The 22,650-nt window shown below is 46.5% G+C and overlaps 1 protein-coding gene across 1 annotated transcript in view; it reads left to right on the forward strand.

Moving 5' to 3' along the window:
• Window positions 1–22,650, forward strand: part of LOC115092941 (prominin-2-like) — a 192,004-nt gene that overhangs the window by 24,806 nt on the left and 144,548 nt on the right. The window contains exon 2 of the mRNA XM_029604436.1: window positions 13,923–13,972. Coding sequence (XP_029460296.1) covers window positions 13,923–13,972 — 50 coding nt within the window. The remainder of the gene's footprint in view (window positions 1–13,922; window positions 13,973–22,650) is intronic.

Consider the following 22,650-nt stretch of genomic DNA (forward strand, 5'->3'; position numbering starts at 1 on the left):
GATCTGGATGTCGTCAGCATAGAGAAAGTGTATTAAATTGAGGTTGGTAAGGAGTCGGCAGAGTGGTAGGAGGTAAATATTAAAGAGTTTAGGGGATAAAGAGGAACCTTGTGGGACTCCGATGGCCGAGTCGTGGCGTGGTGATTCTTTGTTCTGGATTTTTACCTTATAACCTCTGTTGGTTAGCAACAATTTGAACCAGGCGAGCGCCAATCCAGAGATTCCGATCGCTACTAGCTGTTTCATCGGTCTCGTGCCAGTATTCAGCCTTACACGGAGTTTACCACCCGCTTTGGGCTGATTTCCCAAAGAACCCGACTCAGAGAAGACCCGGTCCCGGCGTGCCGGGGGCCACTACCGGCCTAACACCGTCCGCGGGCTGATCCTCCATCAGAAGGACTTGGGCCCCCGAGCGGCGCTGGGGAGGCGGTCTTCCGTATGCCACATTTCCCGCGCCCGCCGGACAGGCAGGGATTCGGCGCTGGGCTCTTCCCTCTTCACTCGCCGTTACTGAGGGAATCCTGGTTAGTTTCTTTTCCTCCACAGCTTGTGTCCCTAGGTGGTCCCTGCGGGTCGGTACGGCAAGAGCGGTATTCAAACAGCAAGCACTGGGGTATGAAAATACAGACCACTGTGTACTTACTTGGTAGAGGTTTTGCTAGGAGTAAGAATTTGTTGAGGATAATGTCAGTTTCTTAATAAGATCTCATGCTTTGACTGCTGAGGAGATTAGTGATGGCTTGTAAGCTGTTGTTCCAAAGTGCGATGGCTTTGTTAATAGATTCTGTTATGGGAATAAGAATCTGAACATCGTCTGCATAGATGTAGTGAATGAGGTTAAGACTAGTTAACAGTTGGCAAAGGGGAAGGAGGAAACGGCGGGGGAAACGGCGAAGCTGCTGCCAGGGGGGGCTATAACACGCGCCGCCGGAGCGGCGGGCCACCTGTATATACAATATATACAGCTTCTGAGCAGAGACTTTATTGATGGTGCGTGTTAGGTGGAGTTCGGGAAGGCTTGCCTGAAAAGCCATGTCTTGAGTCTTTCCAGAAAGGTTAGGAGGCGAGGTTCATTTCTGAGATCTCCCCGTGTACAACATTTTGAATTAAACATGCCACTTTATATTGTATGCGATATTGGATGGACATGCACAGCATTCCAGGTCAAACCCTTTTAGAGACGTCAAGCCTCGACAGACAAAGTAAAGAGTAAGAAATTGTTGAACTTGGAGGTGGACCCTTGTCCGGGGGAAACGGCGAAGCTGCTGCCGGGGGGGGGGGGGGGCAATAACACGCGCCAGAGCCGGTATTTACCCTTAGATGGAGTTTACCACCCACTTTGGCCTGCATTCCCAAACAAACAGACTACGAGAAAACCCGGTCCCGGAGCACCGGGGGCCGCTACCGGCCTAACACCGTCCGCGGGCTGAGGCTTGATGAGAAGGACTTGGGCCCCCGAGCGGCGCCAGAGAGGCGATCTTCCGTATGCCACATTTCCCGCGCCCGCCGGACGAGCGGGGATTCGGCGCTGGGCTCTTCCCTCTTCACTCGCCGTTACGGAGGGAATCCTGGTTAGTTTCTTTTCCTCCGCGGCTTGTGTCCATAGGTGGGATTGACCTCTGTCCTAGAATGATGTGCCTCTTCATCCAGGCCTAGTGTTCCTACTGGTGTTTTAAGTCCATTGCTGTGCCTGCCTGTTCATCCAGACCTTGTGTTCCCACACGTATTATTATTTCTGAGAGATCTTACAATTCCTTTGTCATTTTCTGAAGTGCATAAGTAGGGTAGCTAAATGAGGAGAATATTGGAGGGGCGAAGTTCCATATTCAAAGCTGAGTAGCTGTACTTATCTAGTGAAAGTTTGAAGGATCAGGGAAGGCTTGTAAGAATAGCCAAGTTTGTTAATAGATTCTGTTATGGGAATAAGAATCTGAACATCGTCTGCATAGATGTAGTGAATGAGGTTAAGACAAGTTAACAGTTGCCAAAGGGGAAGGAGGAAACGCCGGGAGGGGGGGCTATAACACGCGCCGCCAGAGCAGCGGGCCACCTGCCCCCCCTGGGCCTTCCCAGCCGACCCGTTGCCGGTCGCGGCGCACCGCCGCGGAGGAAATGCGCCCTGCGGGGGCCGGGGCCGTCCGGGAGGCGTTCCCCGCCCCTCCCCCACCCCCCGCGAAAGGGGTGGGGGTGGGGGATCCGCCGAAACCCCGGTCCGACCGAACCCGCCGGGTTGAATCCTGTGGGCGGACTGCACGGACCCCACCCATTTACCTCTTTACAATTTCACGCCCTCTTGAACTCCCTCTTCAAAGTTGTTTTCAACTTTCCCTTGCGGTACTTACTTATTTATTTTATTTATTTAAGGTTTTTTTATACCGGCATTCATGAAATCGTTCACATGATGTCGCTTTACAGAAAACAGGGGTGCAAAGAAAACAACCTATAACATAAATACACGTGGTGAAGAGATGCAGTTACAATTAACTGGGACTATGAACTGGGAGTGTAAGAAATAAAGAGGGATAGAGGAGGTTAATTATATACATGTGTAGAATATAAAAATATACAAGAGTACATTACAAATATGGCGTCCAATATATACAGCTTCTGAGCTGAGAATTTATTGATGGTGTGTGTTAGGTGCAGTTCGGGAAGGCTTGCCTGAAAAGCCATGTCTTGAGTCTTTTCCGAAAGGTTAGGAGGCAAGGTTCATTTCTGAGATCTGGGGGGATGGAGTTCCATAACGGTGGACCTGCTGTGGAAAGGGCTCAATCTCTAAAGGTGCTGTGATAAGTGGTTTTGGAGGGTGGAACAAGGAGGCATCCTCTGTAGGCTTCCCTGGTCGGTCTTGTGCATTTGTATAAACGGAGAGGAATTTGTAGGTCGATTATGGTGTGTTGGTGAAAGATTTTGTATATCAAGGTGATGGATTTGTAAATGACTCTGAACTGAATTGGTAACCAGTGGAGGTCTTTTAGGACTGGGGAAATGTGGTCTCTTTTCCTAGTGTTTGTTAGTAGATGGGCTGCTGCGTTTTGAACCATTTGGAGTGGTTTTGTGTATGAGGAAGGGAGTCCAAGAAATGTAGAGTTGCAGTAGTCTAATTTGGAGAAAATGAGGGCTTGGAGGATCCTGGTTAGTGTCTTTTCCTCCGCGGCTTGTGTCCCTAGCTGTGATTGAACTCTGTCCTCGAATGATGTACCTCTTCATCCAGGCCTTGTGTCCCTAGCTGGGATCGACCTCTGTGCTCGACTGCTGCGCCTCTTCATCCCGGCCTTGTGTTCCCACAAGTGTTTTAACTCCGTTGCTGTGCCCGTTCCTGCAGGCCTTGTGTTCCTCTGGGGATAGGGAAATACATACAGTAACTGAGTGTAAGCAAGTATGATTTGCATTGAATACAAGAATGTCAGTATATAAAAATGACAAATAAATATAAAAATAAATGAAGTGCTATAAACTTTTTAAAAAAAGAATATAAATCCATAAAAAAAAATTGTACTATCCGAGTATCAGTGTTCATCCATGTTCCTACTGGTGTTTTAACTCCATTGCTGTGCCTGCCTGTTCATCCAGGCCTTGTGTTCCCACAGGTGTTTTAACTCAGTGGCGGTGCCTGTTCATCCAGGCCTTGTGTTCCTCTGGGGATAGGGAAATACCTACAGTACCTGAGTGTAATCAAGTATGACGTGCTAGAAACGTTTTCGAATAAGAATATAAATACATTAAAAAAACACATAATTACTATCCGAGTATCCGTGTTCATCCAGGCCTTGTGTTCCCACAGGTGTTTTAACTCAGTTGCTGTGCCCATTCTTCCGGGCCTTGTGTTCCCACAGGTGTTTTAACTCAGTGGCGGGGCCTGTTCATCCAGGCCTTGTGTTCCCACAGGTGTTTTAACTCAGTGGCTGTGCCTGTTCATCCAGGCCTTGTGTTCCCACAAGTGTTTTAACCTGGTTGCTGTGCCTGTTCATGCAGGCCTTGTGTCCCTAGCTGGAATTGACCTCTGTCCTCGAATGATGTACCTGTTCATCCAGGCCTTGTGTTCCCACACGTATTCTTATTTGTGAGAGATCCTAGGCTCCAATTCGTTTGTCATCAGCTGAAGTGCGTAAGTACAGTCTGAATTCACTAGACGCCAACGGAATTCACTAGACGCCAACGATATTCACTGGACGCCAATGTAAACACCGGGTACACACAACTCTAGGGGTGGACCCGTTCCAGGGAGTCCTTCCCTGAACAAGCATGAGGGTGGAGGTGGGCTTTACTGCACACCCACCTGACGGACCATGCCCACACCGCTGCCAATATTCTAGCATGCATCAGAAAGATGCTGGCGAGCTACCAGTGTTTTAACCTAGTTCCTGTGCCTGTTCATGCAGGCCTTGTGTCCCTAGCTGGGATTGACCTCTGTCCTCGAAGGAAGTGCCTGTTCATCCAGGCCTTGTGTTCCTACTGCTGTTTTAACTCCATTGCTGTGCCTGCCTGTTCATCCAGACCTTGTGTTCCCACACGTATTCTTATTTCTGAGAGATCCTCCAATTCCTTTGTCATCTGCTGAAGTGCGTAAGTACCGTCTGAATTCACTAGACGCCAACGGAATTCACTAGACGCCAACGATATTCACTGGACGCCAATGTAAACACCGGGTACACACAACTCTAGGGGTGGACCCTTTCCAGGGAGTACTTCCCTGCACAAAGGAAAGGGAACTCTCTCCTGGGCCAATTGATAAGAAAACCACAATTCTGCAGCCAAAAATAGGCTGGAAATCCTTCCCCCATTGACTTTAATGGGCGACATATGTACATATACCCAACTCATTAGATTTTTTTTATGTCCATATTGGCCGCAAGTGGGACCCCCTTTCGGACATAAGAAATATGAACATAAAATTTTGCTCTGCACATCCCTATGTGGGCTTGACCTCTGTCCTCGACTGCTCTGCTTGTTCATCCAGGCCTCATGTCCCTAGGTGAGATTGACTCTGTCCTGTATTGCTGTGCCTGTCCATCCAGGCCTTATGTCCCTACGTGGGCTTGACCTCTGTCCTCGATTGCTGTGCCTGTCCATCCAGGCCTTTTGTCCCTAGTTGGGGTTCACTTCTGTCCTCGACTGCTGTGCCTGTCCGTCCAGGCCTTATGTCCCTACAAGGGTTTGACCTCGATTGCTTTGCCTGTTTATCCAGGCCTTTTGTCCCTAAGTGGGACTGACCTCTGTCCTCAACTGCTGTGCCTGTCCGTCCATGCCTTATGTCCCTAGGTGGGATTGACTCTGTCCTCGATTGCTGTGCCTGTCCGTCCAGGCCTTATGTCCCTAGGTGGGATTCACCTCTGTCCTCAACTGCTGTGCCTGTCCGTCCAGGCCTTATGTCCCTAGGTGGGATTGACTCTGTCCTCGATTGCTGTGCCTGTCCATCCAGGTCTTATGTCCCTAGGTGGGATTGACTCTGAGCTGTATTGCTGTGCCTGTCTGTCCAGGATTTATGTCCCTACGTGGGCTTGACCTCTGTCCTCGACTGCTGTGCCTGTTCATCCAGACCTTATGTCCCTACAAGGGTTTGACTTGATTGCTTTGCCTGTTCGTCCAGGCCATCTGTCCCTACAAGGGTTTGACCTCGATTGCTTTGCCTGTTCGTCCAGGTCTTCTGTCCCTACAAGGGTTTGACCTCGATTGCTTTGCCTGTCTGTCCAGGCCTTATGTCCCTATGTGGAATTCATGTTTGCCGTAAAATACTGTGCCTGTTCGTTTGGCCTTATGTCCCTATGTGGGATTGACCTCTGTCCTCGACTGCTGTGCCTGCTCATCCAGGTCTTATGTCCCTACAAGGGTTTGACCTTGATTGCTTTGCTTGTTCGTCCATGCCTTATCTCCCTATGTGGGATTGACTCTGTCCTGTATTGCCTTGCCTGTCCGTCCAGACCTTATGTCCCTATGTGGGATTGACTATGTCCTGTATTACTGTGCCTGTCCCTCCAGGCCTAATGTCCCTACGTGGGCTTGACCTCTGTCCTCGACTGCTGTGCTTGTTCATCCAGGCCTTATGTCCCTATGTGGGCTTGACCTCTGTCCTCGACTGCTGTGCTTGTTCATCCAGGCCTTATGTCCCTACGTGGGCTTGACCTCTGTCCTAGACTGCTGTGCCTGTCGTCCAGGCCTTATGTCTCCTCAAGGGTTTGACCTCGATTGCTTTGCCTGTCCGTCCAGGTCTTATCTGCCTATGTGGGATTGACTCTGTCCTGTATTGCTGTGCCTGTCCATCCAGGCCTTATGTCCCTAGGTGGGATTGACTCTGTCCTGTATTACTGTGCCTGTCTCTCCAGGCCTAATGTCCCTACGTGGGCTTGACCTCTGTCCTCGACTGCTGTGCTTGTTCATCCAGGCCTTATGTCCCTATGTGGGCTTGACCTCTGTCCTCGACTGCTGTGCTTGTTCATCCAGGCCTTATGTCCCTACGTGGGCATGACCTCTGTCCTAGACTGCTGTGCCTGTCGTCCAGGCCTTATGTCTCCTCAAGGGTTTGACCTCGATTGCTTTGCCTGTCCGTCCAGGCCTTATCTGCCTATGTGGGATTGACTCTGTCCTGTATTGCTGTGCCTGTCCATCCAGGCCTTATGTCCCTAGGTGGGATTGACTCTGTCCTGTATTACTGTGCCTGTCCCTCCAGGCCTAATGTCCCTACGTGGGCTTGACCTCTGTCCTCGACTGCTGTGCTTGTTCATCCAGGCCTAATGTCCCTACGTGGGCTTGACCTCTGTCCTCGACTGCTGTGCTTGTTCATCCAGGCCTTATGTCCCTACGTGGGCTTGACCTCTGTCCTAGACTGCTGTGCCTGTCATCCAGGCCTTATGTCCCTAGGTGGGATTGACTCTGTCCTCGACTGCTGTGCCTGTTCGTCCAGGTCTTCTTTCCCTACAAGGGTTTGACCTTGATTGCTTTGCCTGTTCGTCCAGGCCTCATGTCCCTATAAGGGTTTGACTCGATTGCTTTGCCTGTTTGTCCAGGCCTTCTTTCCCTACAAGGGTTTGACCTTGATTGCTTTGCCTGTTCGTCCAGGCCTCATGTCCCTATAAGGGTTTGACACGATTGCTTTGCCTGTTTGTCCAGGCCTTCTTTCCCTACAAGGGTTTGACCTCGATTGCTTTGCCTGTTCGTCTAGGCCTTATGTCCCTACGTGGGCTTGACCTCTGTCCTCGACTACTGTGCCTGTTCGTCCAGGCCTTATGTCCAGTCCTAACGGCTGAACTGTCGTTGCAAAGGAAAACCTCAGTCTCTGGCAATTCAAACTAGTAATCCTTCACAGCATGGATTCTTAAATAAAACAAACAGTTGTATTTAGTTTTAGGGCAGAGAAGATGACTTTCTCCATCTTGCTTCTGAAGTAATGATCTGTTTGCAAATGCTTAAATCCTAACAATTTGTACCATTATACACTCTATGGGTCAACCCATTCTAGGGAGCCCTTTTCTGCTCTCCCCGTTGTTGCAGCCTATCTCTTACCACCTGTTGACCCATGTTCAGAACAAGAAAAGATCTCCAAGGTACTTAGATTGTGGCAAACACAACACAGTGAGACCATGCTCACTGTGGCGACCTGCTCCAGGTCTCCACGCTTTGAAGGCTCGTACTCCACTCTAGGGGCCAACTCATTCCGGGGAGCCCTTCCCGGCTCAAAGGAAAGGGAACTCTCCCCGGGTGTAGCCAGCCTGTATCTACCCTCTAACCCATGTTGAACCACTGTTTACATGGTAACCTCCTCCGTCTCGGCCTTGAAAATTCTCTTTTGTATATCTGCTAACTCTACCAGATTTTAAAAGACAAGCGAGATCTCACTAGGCGCCAACGGAAACACTCCACTCTAGGGGTGAACCCATTCTAGGGAGCCCTTTCCTGCACAAAGGAAAGGGAACTCTCCCCGGGTGTAGCCAGCCTGTATCTACCCTCTGCCTCTGTGCCTTGCTGTCATATGCCAGATGACTCACTTAATTCATTGTAGTGTTCTGGCCACTATCATGGTTGCTCAGTTTGTTGGTGCTAGTCTTTCTGCTTGCTATGTTCCTTGTTCATTGTGCTGTAGGATGTTGATGCCACTTGTCTTGCTACTTTGCCTGTCGTGCTCCCTTCGAGGATTCATGCATCTGTTATCGGTGCTCTCTTTTGAAGCTGTGGTGTGTTTTTGACACTGTCTCTGCTGCTTTGTGCCTCTATTAAAGCACTCTTCTTGCCACTCCTGGTACCCTTTTGCCCCTTTAAAGTACCATAGGCTATTCATGCCACTTTGGCGCCACTTTGCCACAGTCTAAGTACCTTGGAGCTGTTTTGTTGTTCTGATGATTGCTCCCCAGAAGTTTCATCAAAATTGATAAAACCCCAACTCTGCAGCCAAAAATAGGCTGCAAATACTTCCCCCATTGACTTTAATGGGAACTGGAAAACGAATGCATGTATCAACGTATCGGGGCGCCATTGAACGAATGTAACGTATCTGGGCCCCGACAAATAGGTATCCTGAATAGACATGTGCAGTCGTTTATCACGAATTAGGCAATTACAATGAAATTGCCTAATCCGTAGTGGTTCGGGGGCCCCGAAACCCGAAAAGGATTTTCCCCGAACTTCGGGGAAACTTCGTTTTTCGGGTTTGTGTGGGGAGAGGGGCACATTTTTTTTTTAAAATTAAAAACCACCCCAAACATTCAGATTAAGTATAATACAACGACCCTCTCCCCATCCCGATCCCTCCCCAAGACTTACTAACATCCCTGGGGGTCCAGCGGGGTCCCGGGTTCCATTTGTCCCTCCGTGCCCGGTGTGCTACTGCAAGCCGTGCTCAAAATGGTGCCGAATAGCCTCTGAACTACTATGTCACAGGGGCTACCGGCGCCATTGGTCAGCCCCTGTCACATGCTCATACCATGTGACGGGGGCTGACCAATGGCGCCGGTAGCCCCTGTGACATAATATGGGCAAAGGCTATCGGCGCCATTTTGATTCCTGGCAGCCGACAACGAAATCACTCCCGGACCTCCGCTGGACCCCCAGGGATTATTGGCAAGCCTTGGGGGGGAGCAGGAGGCCCCCCCAAGCTGGCCAAAAGTCCCTGGGGGTCCAGCGGGGGTCCGGGAGCAATCTCCTGCACGCGTGCCGTCGGATGCCAGGAATCAAAATGGCACCGATAGCCTTTGCCCATACTATGTCACAGGGACTACCGGCGCCATTGGTCAGCCCCCGTCACATGATATGAGCATGTGACAGGGTAGCCCCTGTGACATAGTAGTTCAGAGGCTATTCGGCACCATTTTGAGGAGCACGGCTTGCAGTGGCACACCAGGCACGGAGGGACAAATGGAACCCGGGACCCCACTGGACCCCCAGGGATGCTAGTAAGTCTTGGGGAGGGATCGGGATGGTGGGGGGGGGGGGGTTGTATGTAATGTTTTAAAATGATTTTAAATGCTTGGGGTGGGTTTTTTTTTACCTTTGTTTCCCGCTTCGTTTTTTGGGCCAGTTTCGGGTTTCCTCGTTACGTTTTTCAAAAAAACTAAACGAGAAAACCCAAATTTTACCACGAAGTATCCGAGTCAAAAAACAACCCGGTAGAAAAAAACGAAGCACATCTCTAATCCTGAATCCAATGAATACTTTCTGGTTGCCCATCCCTAGCACATATCCTTCTAAGGGCCAGATTCATTGAGGCTTTTCTCCTATTTTGTGTCTATGGGGAAAAACACTTAGTGAATCAGGTACATAGAGGGTCATTCATCAAATTGCATTAGGGCATTATTGCGCACATTAGGGCCCTAACGCACAGAATAACTTCATAACACATGCAATAAATACCACACAATGAAATGTGTATGCAAATTTAAAATTAGTAGTCAAGTGGGAGGAATAAATGGAAATAAGGGCCGGTTAATGCTGTGTGTGATAAAGTAACGTACAATTGCAGGGTTCCCCAGCTGATTGTGGGAGAATGGAGCTGTAGCCTGGGCATTCCCAAGACAATGAGATGAACTGCCTTTTCAATGATGAAAAAAGTTATTTCCTCCATATGTAATACACTGGTACGAAGTCTTAAAGGTGCAGTGGTCTTGGTGATCTGGCCAGGGAGAGGTTCTCCATAAATGGAGAAAATAGTTAATGGTAGATCCCTGGAAACCATAGGCAGATTTATGTGGGAAATCAGGTCCTCTAGGATGAAGATTCCCCCCAGCACTAGAATCTATTAGTGCAATAGTGGGGAATTCAAGCTGTTCTGAGATGATCGCTACAGGCAGTATAAGTTGTGGAGCGGGAGTGGCGTAGCCTAGGATCATCTCTCTGCTGACTCCTAGGCTTGGAAGATTCCCTGTTTCACAGGATATTGTGCTAGTAGATGGCCCTTCTCAGCACAATAGAAACATAGTCCATGGGTGCGGCGCCTGTGCTTCTCTTCAGGCATAAGTTGGCTCCGTCCTAGTTGCATAGGTTCATCAGGTCACAAAGTACTGGGCTCAGCAGCTGAGCTCAGAATCAGGGGATGGGAGAATGCCAGGGCAAGTGTGACTGGCTGTCGTGAAGTCTGTAATTCCTGGGACCATTACTGGAGACTGCGGTCAATCCTCCCAGTGAGATTAATGAGGGCGTCAAGAGATTTGGGATGCTCCCTTGCTGCCAAGTTGTCCTTTATTCAGGGGGATAGTCCTTACAAAAAAAATGCTCCCAAGACTGTCTTCCCACCAGTCCTATTCAGTAGCTAGAGTCCAGAACTCTATGGCATAGTCCATTAACTGTCTAGCACCCTGCCAGAGATGCAATAACTCTGATCCGGCAGTGGTCAACCTACCAGGCTCATCAAAGACTTGCTTGAAGGTTTGAAGAAACTACTGTAGGTCCTGCAGAAGTGGGTCTCCCCATTCCCATAAGGGAGAGGCCCAGGTCAAGGCCTTCCCATCAAGGAGGGAAAGGATGAAAGTCGTCTTAATGGTGTTGTTAGAGAATTGCGCCAGTTGTAAGGTGAAATGCATAAAACATTGATTCAAGAAACCCCAACAGTGATTAAGATCCCCAGCGTATTGGGGTGATGGCAGAAGTCAGAGAGTGGTTGAGGAAGGTGCAGGCACAGGAGTCTAGAAGGTGCCAGTATCTGTGGTGGTAGCATTTAGCCGGGCACTGAAGTATTCCATCTTATCCGCAAACAACTCCAGGAAGTGCTGCTGTTTCTGAATTTTCTGAGCCAAGTCTGGAATAGCTTGGAGTCCTGAGAGATCCATGGCCTCAGCAAATGGTTATGAAGGTGGACCCTGAGTCCGAGACGAGGTTGTCACTACCTTCAGGAAGGAGGCCTTGCAGGTTCTTGTCATCAGTAGGCGGAGCTGGCCAATGTGGAAACCCAACAGGACCTTCCCCAATACCAGCCCTCATTCCCCACAGGTTGAGCTCTTTGGTACTGGGTCCAGCTGGACTTAGGAGCAGATCTCTGGAGAAGAACAACTCCATGAGGCAGCAATCCAATAGAGTCTAGAATGAACCAGAAGTCAGGGCAGGTGGCACACCAGCGGAGTCCAAGACCATATCAGGAGCTGGGACAGGCAGCAATCCAATGAAGTCCAAAAACGTAACTGAGGTCAGGGTAGGCAGCAATCCAATAGAGTCCAAGACATAACAGAAGTTGGCAGGCAGAGCTCCAACAAAATCCAGGAGCACACCAGAAGTCAGGGCAGGCAGAAATCCAAAGTCCAGAACAATCAAAGCTAAGACCAGAGAAGCAATCCAGGAAGAGACGGCAACAGACAACTAGCTACCCACAAGGAGCATGACCTGTTGCTGAGGCAAGGCACTGCAGGCAGGAACAGGCTTAAGAAGTCAGAAGGGCTGAAGTCATCAGTGGGAGCCGCGGGAACGTTTCCTGCCATGGCCCCTTTAAGATCAGTGGAGAGGCGTGCGTGCATGCCTAGGAAGATGCTGGGGGGTCCGAGCATCGGCAGAATGAGCAGCAGCAGCTCTGGGCCATGAGGGAGTTTGTCGATGGCAGCGGCTCCCTGCCACTGCCTAGGAGGTCGAGGCTCAACCGACGCCATGCCGGGTAAGTGCGACCAGCGGCAGAGCACTGTGGCCAGCGCGCACAACAACAGTGGTATAATAGTACTCTCTCTCTCGTAGCCTGGATTGCCATTCATGATAAAATCCTTTTTGGCTGCTAACGTGGCTGCATTAAATAACTTAGTGTGTGATGTGAAAATAGCATGTGTTGTGATAATGTTATCGCACATTGCATTAAATACCTATGTGGTGCAGCATCAGGAAAATTAGCCTAACCATGCCCCTTTATTATCATGGGCACTATTTTTGCTATATTTCTAGCAAAATGATTAATCTAGGTCTAAGGCCTGGATTTATCAAAATGCACTAAATTATTGCATGCGATAGAAAAAGGGGTGTGTTTTATGGTAATAGGCAGTTTATTGCAATAATACTTATGTGAAGTGCTAAGTAACTGCAAATTGTGATAACTTTTTCATACTTTGAGATAAGTGTCAGAATTGTGGTATTTCCTACATACAACCACCTAGTAACTCGAGGTGAGGTTTAGGTATTAGTGTAGGGGTTGGGGCCACTTTGACATTCAAAGTGAGATGTACGAACACAGTGCTCTCTTGTGAAGATTTGATGACCCTTGGAGTGCGGAAACTCTCTCAAAGATGAGATTTGTGCAATGTTCTCTCAACCTAGCTATCTAGACTATCTATCTGGGTAACATCAAGCTAGGTTGAAAGAACATTGCACAAATCTCATCTTTGAGTGAGTTTCCTCACTCCGAAGGTCATCAAATCTTCACAAGAGAGCACTGTTCTGTTCGAACGTCTCACTTTGAATGTCAAAATGGCCCCTAACCCCTACACTAATACCTAAACCTCACCTCGAGTTACTAGGTGGGCCTCCCATAGATATATAAATACCTAATGGTAGCTTATTATGGCTAGTCTCTATCTCTCTCTCTCACACTACTGAAAAAGGTGTAGTTAAAATCAATATTAAAGCCATGTGATAGGGCTTCACAAAACAATAAACCCACCCCTAACTCCCCCTTTTTTTTTAGATTTGCTTCACACCATACGGTATGGTGCTATCGCATGCATTAAGGGGTTTTTGCATGTGTTAAAGGTGCTTAACACATGTGAAAACACCTTATAGAATTTTGATAAATGACCCTATAAGTTAGCTAGAAAAATAGCTCCACACCAAAACAACCCCATCCTGTCCCTCATTCATCCAGATAACTTTTTAGCCGGATAAATGGCAGCCATTCAACTTGGACAAATATTGAAATGGTGCCATTTAGCCAGATAAATCATACCTGGCTTATCCGGTTAAATGGCACTGAATATCGGCATCTAAGTATTTTTTCCATAGACACAAAATAGGAGAAAACCTTTAGTTCATAGGCCCTTTAATGTGAGAGTAAGATGTACCTGACTATTTGAAATATTGTTGTGAGAGATGACCTGCCTACTGCAGGCTCAGATCACTGAGAGAGCTGTGCCTGCTTATTCCAAAAAATGGAAATACCCATTAACACCAATATGGGTTGGAGACTTCCAGGATAAAAATAAATTCTCTTCCAAGAGTATGTCTCACCTGAGACAATTCTGTCCAACACGAGCAGTAACATTTTGGAATATATTTCCAAAGAATATAACCTTAGCTAATGATTTCTATTGATATGATTAAGTGCAAGTTGAATGAGTTCTGAAATGGCAGAAAGGTCTGTGAGGGTATGTTCCATAGTGTATTCCTCCATCACTGTATTATTTCTGTTACTGTGTCACTGTGTCTTACTCATGTTAATCTTTTACTTTGTCACTAGGAATGCTGAAATGTCACTCTGTATGTTACCTTGTATTATTGGAAGTGATGCTATGTCATGGTTACTTCCCTTACAGATCTAATACGCCAGGCACTAAACAATATTTCTTCAATCAATTCTTCTCAGGTAAGCTACATCATTTGGGAAAGGAAGAGAAAAACATCAGAGGGAAGGAAGCCTTTCTGGAAGATTCAGGGGGAGGGAAATAGTTGTGGATTTACTCACCAATGGAGGAAAGGATGGGAGAATAAGAATTAATGGAAGACAGGGAAAGAGGGGCATGTGCGGGGCAAAGCAGAGCATCTGTTCAGTTGGTACCATTTTATAAACTGTAGTCAGTGAAGCAGGAGCTCCTACCCAGATGACTTTCCCATAGGGTAGTGTGGATGAGGAGGTCTTCTCAGAAGAAGAGAGTATGGGGGCTGGAGGACTCCCTAGTAAAATCTCAGGGAGTATCTTTGTGGATCAGGATGGGTTTTCATTCTAGGGAGATTGATGCTCCAGAAGAGAGGCATTGTGGGCCTAGCATTACTGTGGTCAATAACACTCATGTGATAATGTTGCCAGTAACATATGCATGTTACTGGTTGTAGTAAGACTAAACTCAGTCTCACCACTTCCAAAATGTTTACTTGTATTAGACCTGTACAAAAGAGTAAGAGCACCATCATAAATAAGAACTTGGCTTGTTGACTCACTGTTCGCTGCTTGGGTCCACAATTATATTCATAGGTCCTAGAATATTATAAGGCTGATATTGAAATGGCACTTAGCTGGTTAATTCAGACTTAACTGTCTAAGTAATGGCCACTGTATATTTAGTGGCCACCACTTGGCCGGTGAAGTCATTTAACTGGCTAATTTCTTAGCCAGCTAACTTGGAGGTAGGCAATCAGCATAGCAATATTGAGCCTTAGCCAGTTAAGTTATCCGGCTAAGTTAGACCTGCTTAATAGCAGGTCTAAACTTAGCCAGGTAAAACGTATCCCTCTAAGTAGTGATATATCTGGGGATATTCAGCAGCGTAGCCATGTTGCTGAATGTCCATCTAAGTTAGCCAGATAACTCTATCCAGCTAACTTACATAAACGGATATTTTTTAATAACCATCCATATATTATTTATATATTGGTAATTCCACCCTGGTGTACCTGTCCTGCATGGGTGGGACCATAAAAGAATTTGTAAACTCTATGGGGAAGGGAAATCTGGTTAGCTCTTTGTTTTATCTCTTTCCCCAGGATGTGTATCCTTTTTATGGGGGAAAGAGAGAAAACTTTCAGGGCTCAAGTGCTAGGGATGACTGAGTCATTAATGTTGCCTAAATAACTACACTAGACTCACTAGGTTAGTGTCCAAATTAAAAAAGTCTTTATTGTTCACACACTGATGAATAATGGCACAATAAATATGATGTACACACAATTAGCCCCTGTCATCGACCACTGAATTTTCTTGTGAGATAGGGATCAATATGCTAACCACAATGTATCCAAAAATCCCCACACCTCAATAATAATGTTTTAATACACGGAGCACTTGCACACGAAAAAATATTATAAAAAAAAAGACTGACCAATGATTAAGCATAAGGCAGAGTGATAAAATGGTATGGATTACCACACTATGACGCCTAGTACGTCATATAATGAATTGCGCTATTGAATATTAATTATTGAGGTGTGGGGATTTTTGGATACAATAAATATGATTCCAGCACCACAGCCTTTCTCACTTTTTTACATTCCTTTTTCCTCTGTCTGTGTAGGAATAACTTACACCAGGGTCCGAGAACTTCTAGCCACCAGGGTTTGAATAACTAGAGTTCCCAGGTGGTCAGAGTATCCCTTGAATGGGCAGGCGACCCCTTCCGAACTGGCAAAAATGTAAAAATCCCTGTCTTTGCACAGAGTCCAAATCTCTCCCCTGGGAGTGAAGACTCCAGATGGGTGTCCTCAAAGATCTTTGTAATTCTTTTACTCACAGTTAGCAGATCTTCAAAATCTTTTTTAAGTTTCTGACAGACTCAGCCTCTCCTCTGGAACTCTGAAGGGAGGGATCCCTGGATGCAGGTAGCTTTGAGTGTTTGTGTGAGATGATCGAGGGGTTAAAGGGGCACATAGGGAAGATAAGGCCATCACAGATGTTTACATGATTCGGTGTTTACTGAAGAGGATGTTGGGGAGATACCTGTTCCAGAGACTGTTTTCAAGAGTGGTGATTCAGATGAACTGAACTAAATCACAGTGAACCTGGAAGATGTGGTAGGCCAGATTGACAAACTGAAGAGTAGTAAATCACCTGGACTAGATGGCATACACCCCAGGGTTCTGAAAGAACTAAAAAATGAAATTTCAGAACTATTAGTAAAAATTTGTAACTATCATTAAAATCATCCGATGTACCTGAAGATTAGAATATGGCCAATGTAACCCCGATATTTAAAAAGGGATCCAGAGGTGATCCAGGAATCTATAGACTAGTGAGCCTGACTTCAGTGCTGGGAAAAATCGTGGAAACTGTTATAAAGCATAAAATCACAAAACATTTAGATAGACTGTTGCGCTGGTGGTGGACCCGTGGCCTGACGTGGGGTTGATGCTACCCGTAGGGCAAGCCCCACGGGTCCCCACCGTCTGGAGGTGGAGCAGACCGGGAGATGGAGACTGCCTAAAGCTTCGCTAATATCAGCCCTCGTTCCCTGCAGGTTGAGCTCTTGGGTACTGTAGCCGGCTGGTCTTAGGCGGGCCTCCATCAGATGACTCCCAGTGGATATTGTAGCAGGTGGCCAGGGACCAGCAGAAGTATCGGAGGGACTGAGGCATGGACAAGGCAGGTCCCTCGTCCGGACGAGGCAGGTCCGGACGAGGCAGGGATCCAGAGACCCGGGCGGCAAGGATAGGCCAAAAGCAAGGGTAGGTGACACTCGGGCAGTAGAAGGCTGAAGCCTAACAAGGCCAATTCCAAGGAGATACCAGAGGTGAGGTCAGGAACAGGCTGAAGTCAGGGCAGGCGGCAGAGCTAGGTGAGGTACAGTGGAGCAAGGGTCAAGGCCAGTAATCAGTCCAGAGCGTAGTCCAACAAAGCAGGGGTCAAAGCCAATAATCATTCCAAGGCAAAGGCTAGGAACCAGGAACGAAGTCAGGAACAGAGACGAGCAACAAAGCACACAATTAGTGTGGAGACCTGTTGCCAAGGCAAGGAATGAGTAGCAGGCCCTGCCTTAAGAAGCAGGGCCCGATGATGTCATCATCTGGGGACATGGGTTAGTTTCCCACCTCAGCCCCTTTAAAGGCCAACGAGGCATGCGTGCACGTGCCTAGGAGGAGGCAGGACGCTGAATGGCGGCGTCTCCCAGCGGCATATGTGGAGAGACCCGCCAGGAGTCGGAGAGGTCCACAGAGGGACTGGGAGTGCTCGAGGAGGCAGTGGGGGTGCGGGAGCACAGGCGGCTGCCCACCACCACCAATAAGGATGGGCCAGGTCTGGGAACCGGGCGCAAGAGGTGAGTAGGCCCGGTTGCAGGCCTGCCATGGCCAGGACACACAACATAGACATGGTTTGATGGAACACAGCCAATATGGATTTACCCAAGGGAAATCTTGCCTCACAAATCTCCTACATTTTTCTTTTTTTTGAATGGGCGAATAAATATGTGGACAAAGGTGAACTGGTGGATGAGGTATATTTGGATTTCCAGATGGCATTTGACAAAGTCCCCCATGAGAGGCTTCTAAGAAAACTAAAAAGTAATGGGATAGGAAGCGATGTCCTTTTGTGGATTGCAAGTTTGTTAAAAGACAGGAAACAAAGAGTAAGATTAAATGGTCAGTTTTCACAGTGGAAAAAGATTAACAATGGAGTGCCTCAGGGATCTGTACTTGGACTGGTGCTTTTTCATATATTTATAAATGATCTGGAAAGGGGTACGACGAGTAAGGTGATCAAATTTGCGGACGACACAAAATTATGCAGAGTGGTTAAATCTCAAGCGGATTGTGATGAATTGCAAAAGGACTTTGTGAGACTGGAAGATTTGGCTTTCAAATGGCAGATAAAGTTTAACGTGGACAAGTACAAAGTGATGCATATAGGGGAAAATAACCCTTGCTGTAGTTACACAGTTAGGTTCTATCTTAGGAGTTACCATTCAGGAAAGAGAGCTAGGCATCATACATTGAAATTGTCAGCCCAGTGTGCTGTGGCGATCAAAAAAATCAAACAGAATGTTAGGAATTATTAGTAAGAGTGTTGTAAATCCAGAAGTGGATCCTTGGGCCGACCGTTGATGGAAGACGGTCAGGAGGCAGACAGGTAGACTGACAGGCAGGCAGGTAGACTGGCAGGCAGGCAGGAAGGCTGGCAGGCAGGCAGGTAGACTAGCAGGCAGGCAGGTAGACTGGCAGGCAGGCAGGTAGACTGGTAGGCAGGCAGGCTGGCAGGCAAGCAGGTAGACTGGTAGGCAGGCAGGCAGACTGGCAGGCAAGCAGGCAGACTGGTAGGCAGGCAGGCAGGCTGGCAGGCCGGCAGGCAGACTGGCAGGCAAGCAACTTTCTTGGTAACTGTGTTGCAAGGCAAGGAAACCTAGGAGACGCCGGGTTTAAATCCCCCCAGCATCTGATGTCACAGAAGGGGGTGACGTCATAGAAGAAGGCGTGTCACAACAAGAGAATGGAAAATAAAACAGAGGATATCATAATGCCTCTGTATCGCTCCATGATGAGACCACACCTTGAATACTGTGTGCAATTCTGGTCACTGCATCTCAAAAAGGATATAGCTGCACTGGAGAACGTGCAGAGAAGGGCGACCAAAATGATATGGGGCATGAAACGGCTGCCCTATGAGGAAAGGCTAAAGAAGTTAGGGCTGTTCAGTTTGGAGAAGAGACGACTGGAGGCGGGGGGGGGGGGAGGGCATATGATTGAAGTCTACAAAATCACGAAAGGACTTGAACAAGTTAATGTAAATCGGTTATTTACTCTCCCAGATAATAGAAGGACTAGGGGTCACTCCATGAAGTTAGCAAGTAGGTCATTTAAAACAAATCAAAGAAAATTCTTTTTCACTCAGCACATAGTTAAACTCTGGAATTCATTGCCAGGGGATGTGGTTTCAGCAGTTAGTATTACTGGATTTAAAAAAGGTTTAGATAAGTTCCTAGAGGTTAAATCCATAAACTACTATTAAGGTAATTAATAAGCAATAGTAGCTTGTGATCTATCTAATATTGGGTACTTGCTAGGTACTTGTGACTTGGATTGGCCACTGTTGGAAACAGGATGCTGGGCTTGATGGACCGTTGGGCTGACCCAGTATGGCATTTCTTATGTTCTTATGTTCTTAAGATAGTGGAGTATTTTGAATCCAATTCATTAAATTAGAAGATGCAAAGTACCATCATTTCACCAGAAAAGAGGTCACATCAAATAAATATGAACAATTTTTTGACAAAGTGGCCAGGAAATTAGATCAGAAGAAAGCACTAGATACGGTATATATAGATTTCAGGACTTTGACACTGTGTCACACAGGAGGTTCATTAACAATATGAATAGTCTAGAGATAGACCATAAACTTAGACACTGGGTGAATGATATGTAACAGAGGATAGTGGTACATAGATTTCACACCAAGAAAAGGGGTAATATCAGTGGAGTGCCTCAGGTACTTGTCATAGATCATGTTCTATTCAAAATACTCATATTGCAGGAGGGCTTCTTGGAAAGGTTCCCTTTTTTGTAGATGACACTGAAATCTGCAACAAGGGTGACATAGTAGGGGTGTGCATTCGTTTTGAACTTAAATGTAAAACGCTACTTTTTTTTTTTTTTAAACTTAAAAAAGTGATGAGGCGAAAACGATCGGATTTCCAACTTATTCAACATAGCTATGTTGAATACGTTGGAAATCGCGATTGTTGATCCAAAATAAAAATGTAAACCCCTCACCTTCCTTAATCCCCCCCCAAAGACTTACCACAACTCCCTGGTGGTCCAGCGAGGAGTCAGGACGCCATTTCTGAACTCCTTTGCGAGGAGCACGTGACGTCGGCGCCACGTCGGAGTGACGCGGCATCACGTGATTCCCCGCGGGTTCACTCCGGGACCCTCGTTCGACCCAAAAGGAACTTTTGGCCAGCTTGGGGGTGTCAGGAGGCCCCCCCCAAAGCTGGCCAAAAGTCACGTGACACCGCGTCATGTGACGCCGCGTCACTCCGATGTGACGCCGACGTCACGTGCTCCTTGCAAAGGAGTTCAGAAATGGCGTCCTGACCCCGCTGGACCACCAGGGAGTTTTGGTAAGTCTTGGGGGGGGGGGATTAAGGAGGGTGAGGGGTTTAAATTTTTATTTGCACATATGGACATAGACTCAACTTATGGAATTCTCCATATGTCCATATTGACCGCAAATGACCCCCCCTTTCGACTTATGGACTTATGAACATAAACTTTTGGTCTGCACATCCCTATGACATAGCAGAGGTAGTTGAAAAATGAGTAACCAAAGAATGTTTGAAGAGCGGTCAAAAGTTTGCTATTCTTGTGCATTTTGACAATGGAATACTCAGTGCTTCATGGAGGGCAACATATTGATGTTCAGGAAAAAAACATAGATATCTGAGAGTGATCATATCTGATGTTTTCAAGGTGACCAAACAGTGTAAGCGGATAGTGGCAAGAACCATGGGAATGCCTGGCTACTTAGGGATAAGCATTAGCAGTGGGAAAAAATAGTGGTGTTACTACCTCTGTACCATATCATCGGCAAGACTGCATCTGCAGTACTGAATCTAATTCTGGATACAGATAAGGTAGAAGCAGTCCAAAGGATGGCTACCAAAGTGGTTCCAAATCTGCATCAAAAGCCCTATGAGGTAAAACTTAAGGGCCTAAATATGGATATACTAAGGAAAGGAAGAATGATATAATAGAGACATTAAAATACATGAACGATCTAAATAATGCACAGAGAGCAAACATTTCTCAGTGAAAAGATGTTCTAGAACAAGATCTTAAATGAGGTAGATTCAGGAGTAGCATAAGGAACTATTTCTTCACAGAAAGGTTGGTGCATGCCTGAAGTAGCTCTCACATCAGAATGTGTGACTAAGCAGTGACCAAAGCCAGAGAAGTGTTAGGATGCATATTGAAAGGTATTACCCATAGAAATATGGAGGTGATAATACACTGTAGAAATCATTAGTGAGATTTCATCTGGCATATTGTGTTCCCTTCTAGAGGGCATTATCTCCACAAGCATACAAAACAGAGGTAGTCAAGAACAGGGCTAACATAATGGTGCAGAGTGTACACCCTTTGGAATCAGGCTTAATAAACTTATATATATCCCCTAGAGAAGAGGAGAGAGAGGATGGGTATGATAGAGATAGTCTAAATATCTCATGCATTTAAATAATGCACAGAATGTAAGACTGTTTCCCTGACAAGAAAGTTCTAGAACAAGAGATCATAGTATGGGACTGAAAAAGAATGCAAATGGTGGAAGTAAAAAGAGTATCAGAATTCAGAAAATCATGGGACAATCACAAATGATTCTTAACTGTGGGAAAGCAAGGATAAAACTAGAGAGTAAGAATAATTTAAAGGATTGCAACAGAAAGAGGAAATAGGCAGAATATATGAGGTAAACATTCAAATTATTTATGCTGTTAAAATTGGCTTTTACCATCACAAATGTTGCTTTTTTTATAGCATGCCCCCCCCCCCCCCCCCCCATATATTTTCTTTAGAGGCCTATTTTCCTTTCGGATTATTCATACAAACTGAAAATGATCTCATTCATTGCTTTTTACATTAGTTCAAAATAAATGAATACCCTGATATCTGTGTAGAAAGGGTATGACAGCCATACTGCTAGGGCTTTGTTAGCTGCATGATAGTGGACAGGATAAAAGCAGATTTGTGGCTGCATGACTTAAATTCTGGAATGCCCTAGTGACTCAGGGTATCGAGCTATAGTTTTAATGGTGAAGTGACAGACATTGAGAAATAATAAAGAGGCTATTGTTTTGAAAGGTATTTGGGTGTGAGAGTGTTTCTGGCTATTGGAAAGCTAGCTGAAGCTGGTAACAGGCAGTGACTTGTCACAATACATAAATATACATTATATTTAACAGATGCATTTTCATTTGAAAACAGCAGAGAAACAAGAACTAAGTGCCTGATTTACTAAGGCTCTTCTCCTATTCTCAAGCCGATAATGGTGCATTCAGTTGAACACACCTATCTGCCTGCATATGAGCGTGCATTTTTTGGGCACAAAACTTACTGCCAATGCAGCAAGGAGTTTTGCATTCAAAAAATGTGCATCTCTAAATGGGAGTACTGCTTAGCATCCTCGCATAGAAATCCCATGCAAATGAGGGCATTAATAGGAATACTGCTTAGCGCCCTCGCATGGAAATCCCATGCAAATGAGGGCATTAAACAGTACTTCCTGAAGCAGAGAGACTGCACCTGGCCAGTACATCTTTTATAGTGCTGGAAACTTAACTCCTGGATCAGAGCTGACATGAAGTTTACAGCACTCTAAAAAAATGTTTTTAGAAAGTTAAAAAAAAAGTTTAAAAAATAGTCAGGAACTCACTGGGTAAGTGCTGGCAGCCACCGCCACTTAAAAAGATAAGTACTGACTTATCAAGGTAAGTAGTGGCAGCCGCCACTACTTACCTTACCTACTTAGCCAGATAAATACCAATTTATCCATCTATCTGGCAGGGGGAAGCAACTGCCAGATAGCCGCATAAGTCAGTACTTATCTAGCTATCTAGCGCGGTTCAT

This window comes from Rhinatrema bivittatum, chromosome 5 (genome assembly GCF_901001135.1).
Source record: "Rhinatrema bivittatum chromosome 5, aRhiBiv1.1, whole genome shotgun sequence".
NCBI classification, from domain to species: Eukaryota; Metazoa; Chordata; class Amphibia; order Gymnophiona; family Rhinatrematidae; genus Rhinatrema; species Rhinatrema bivittatum.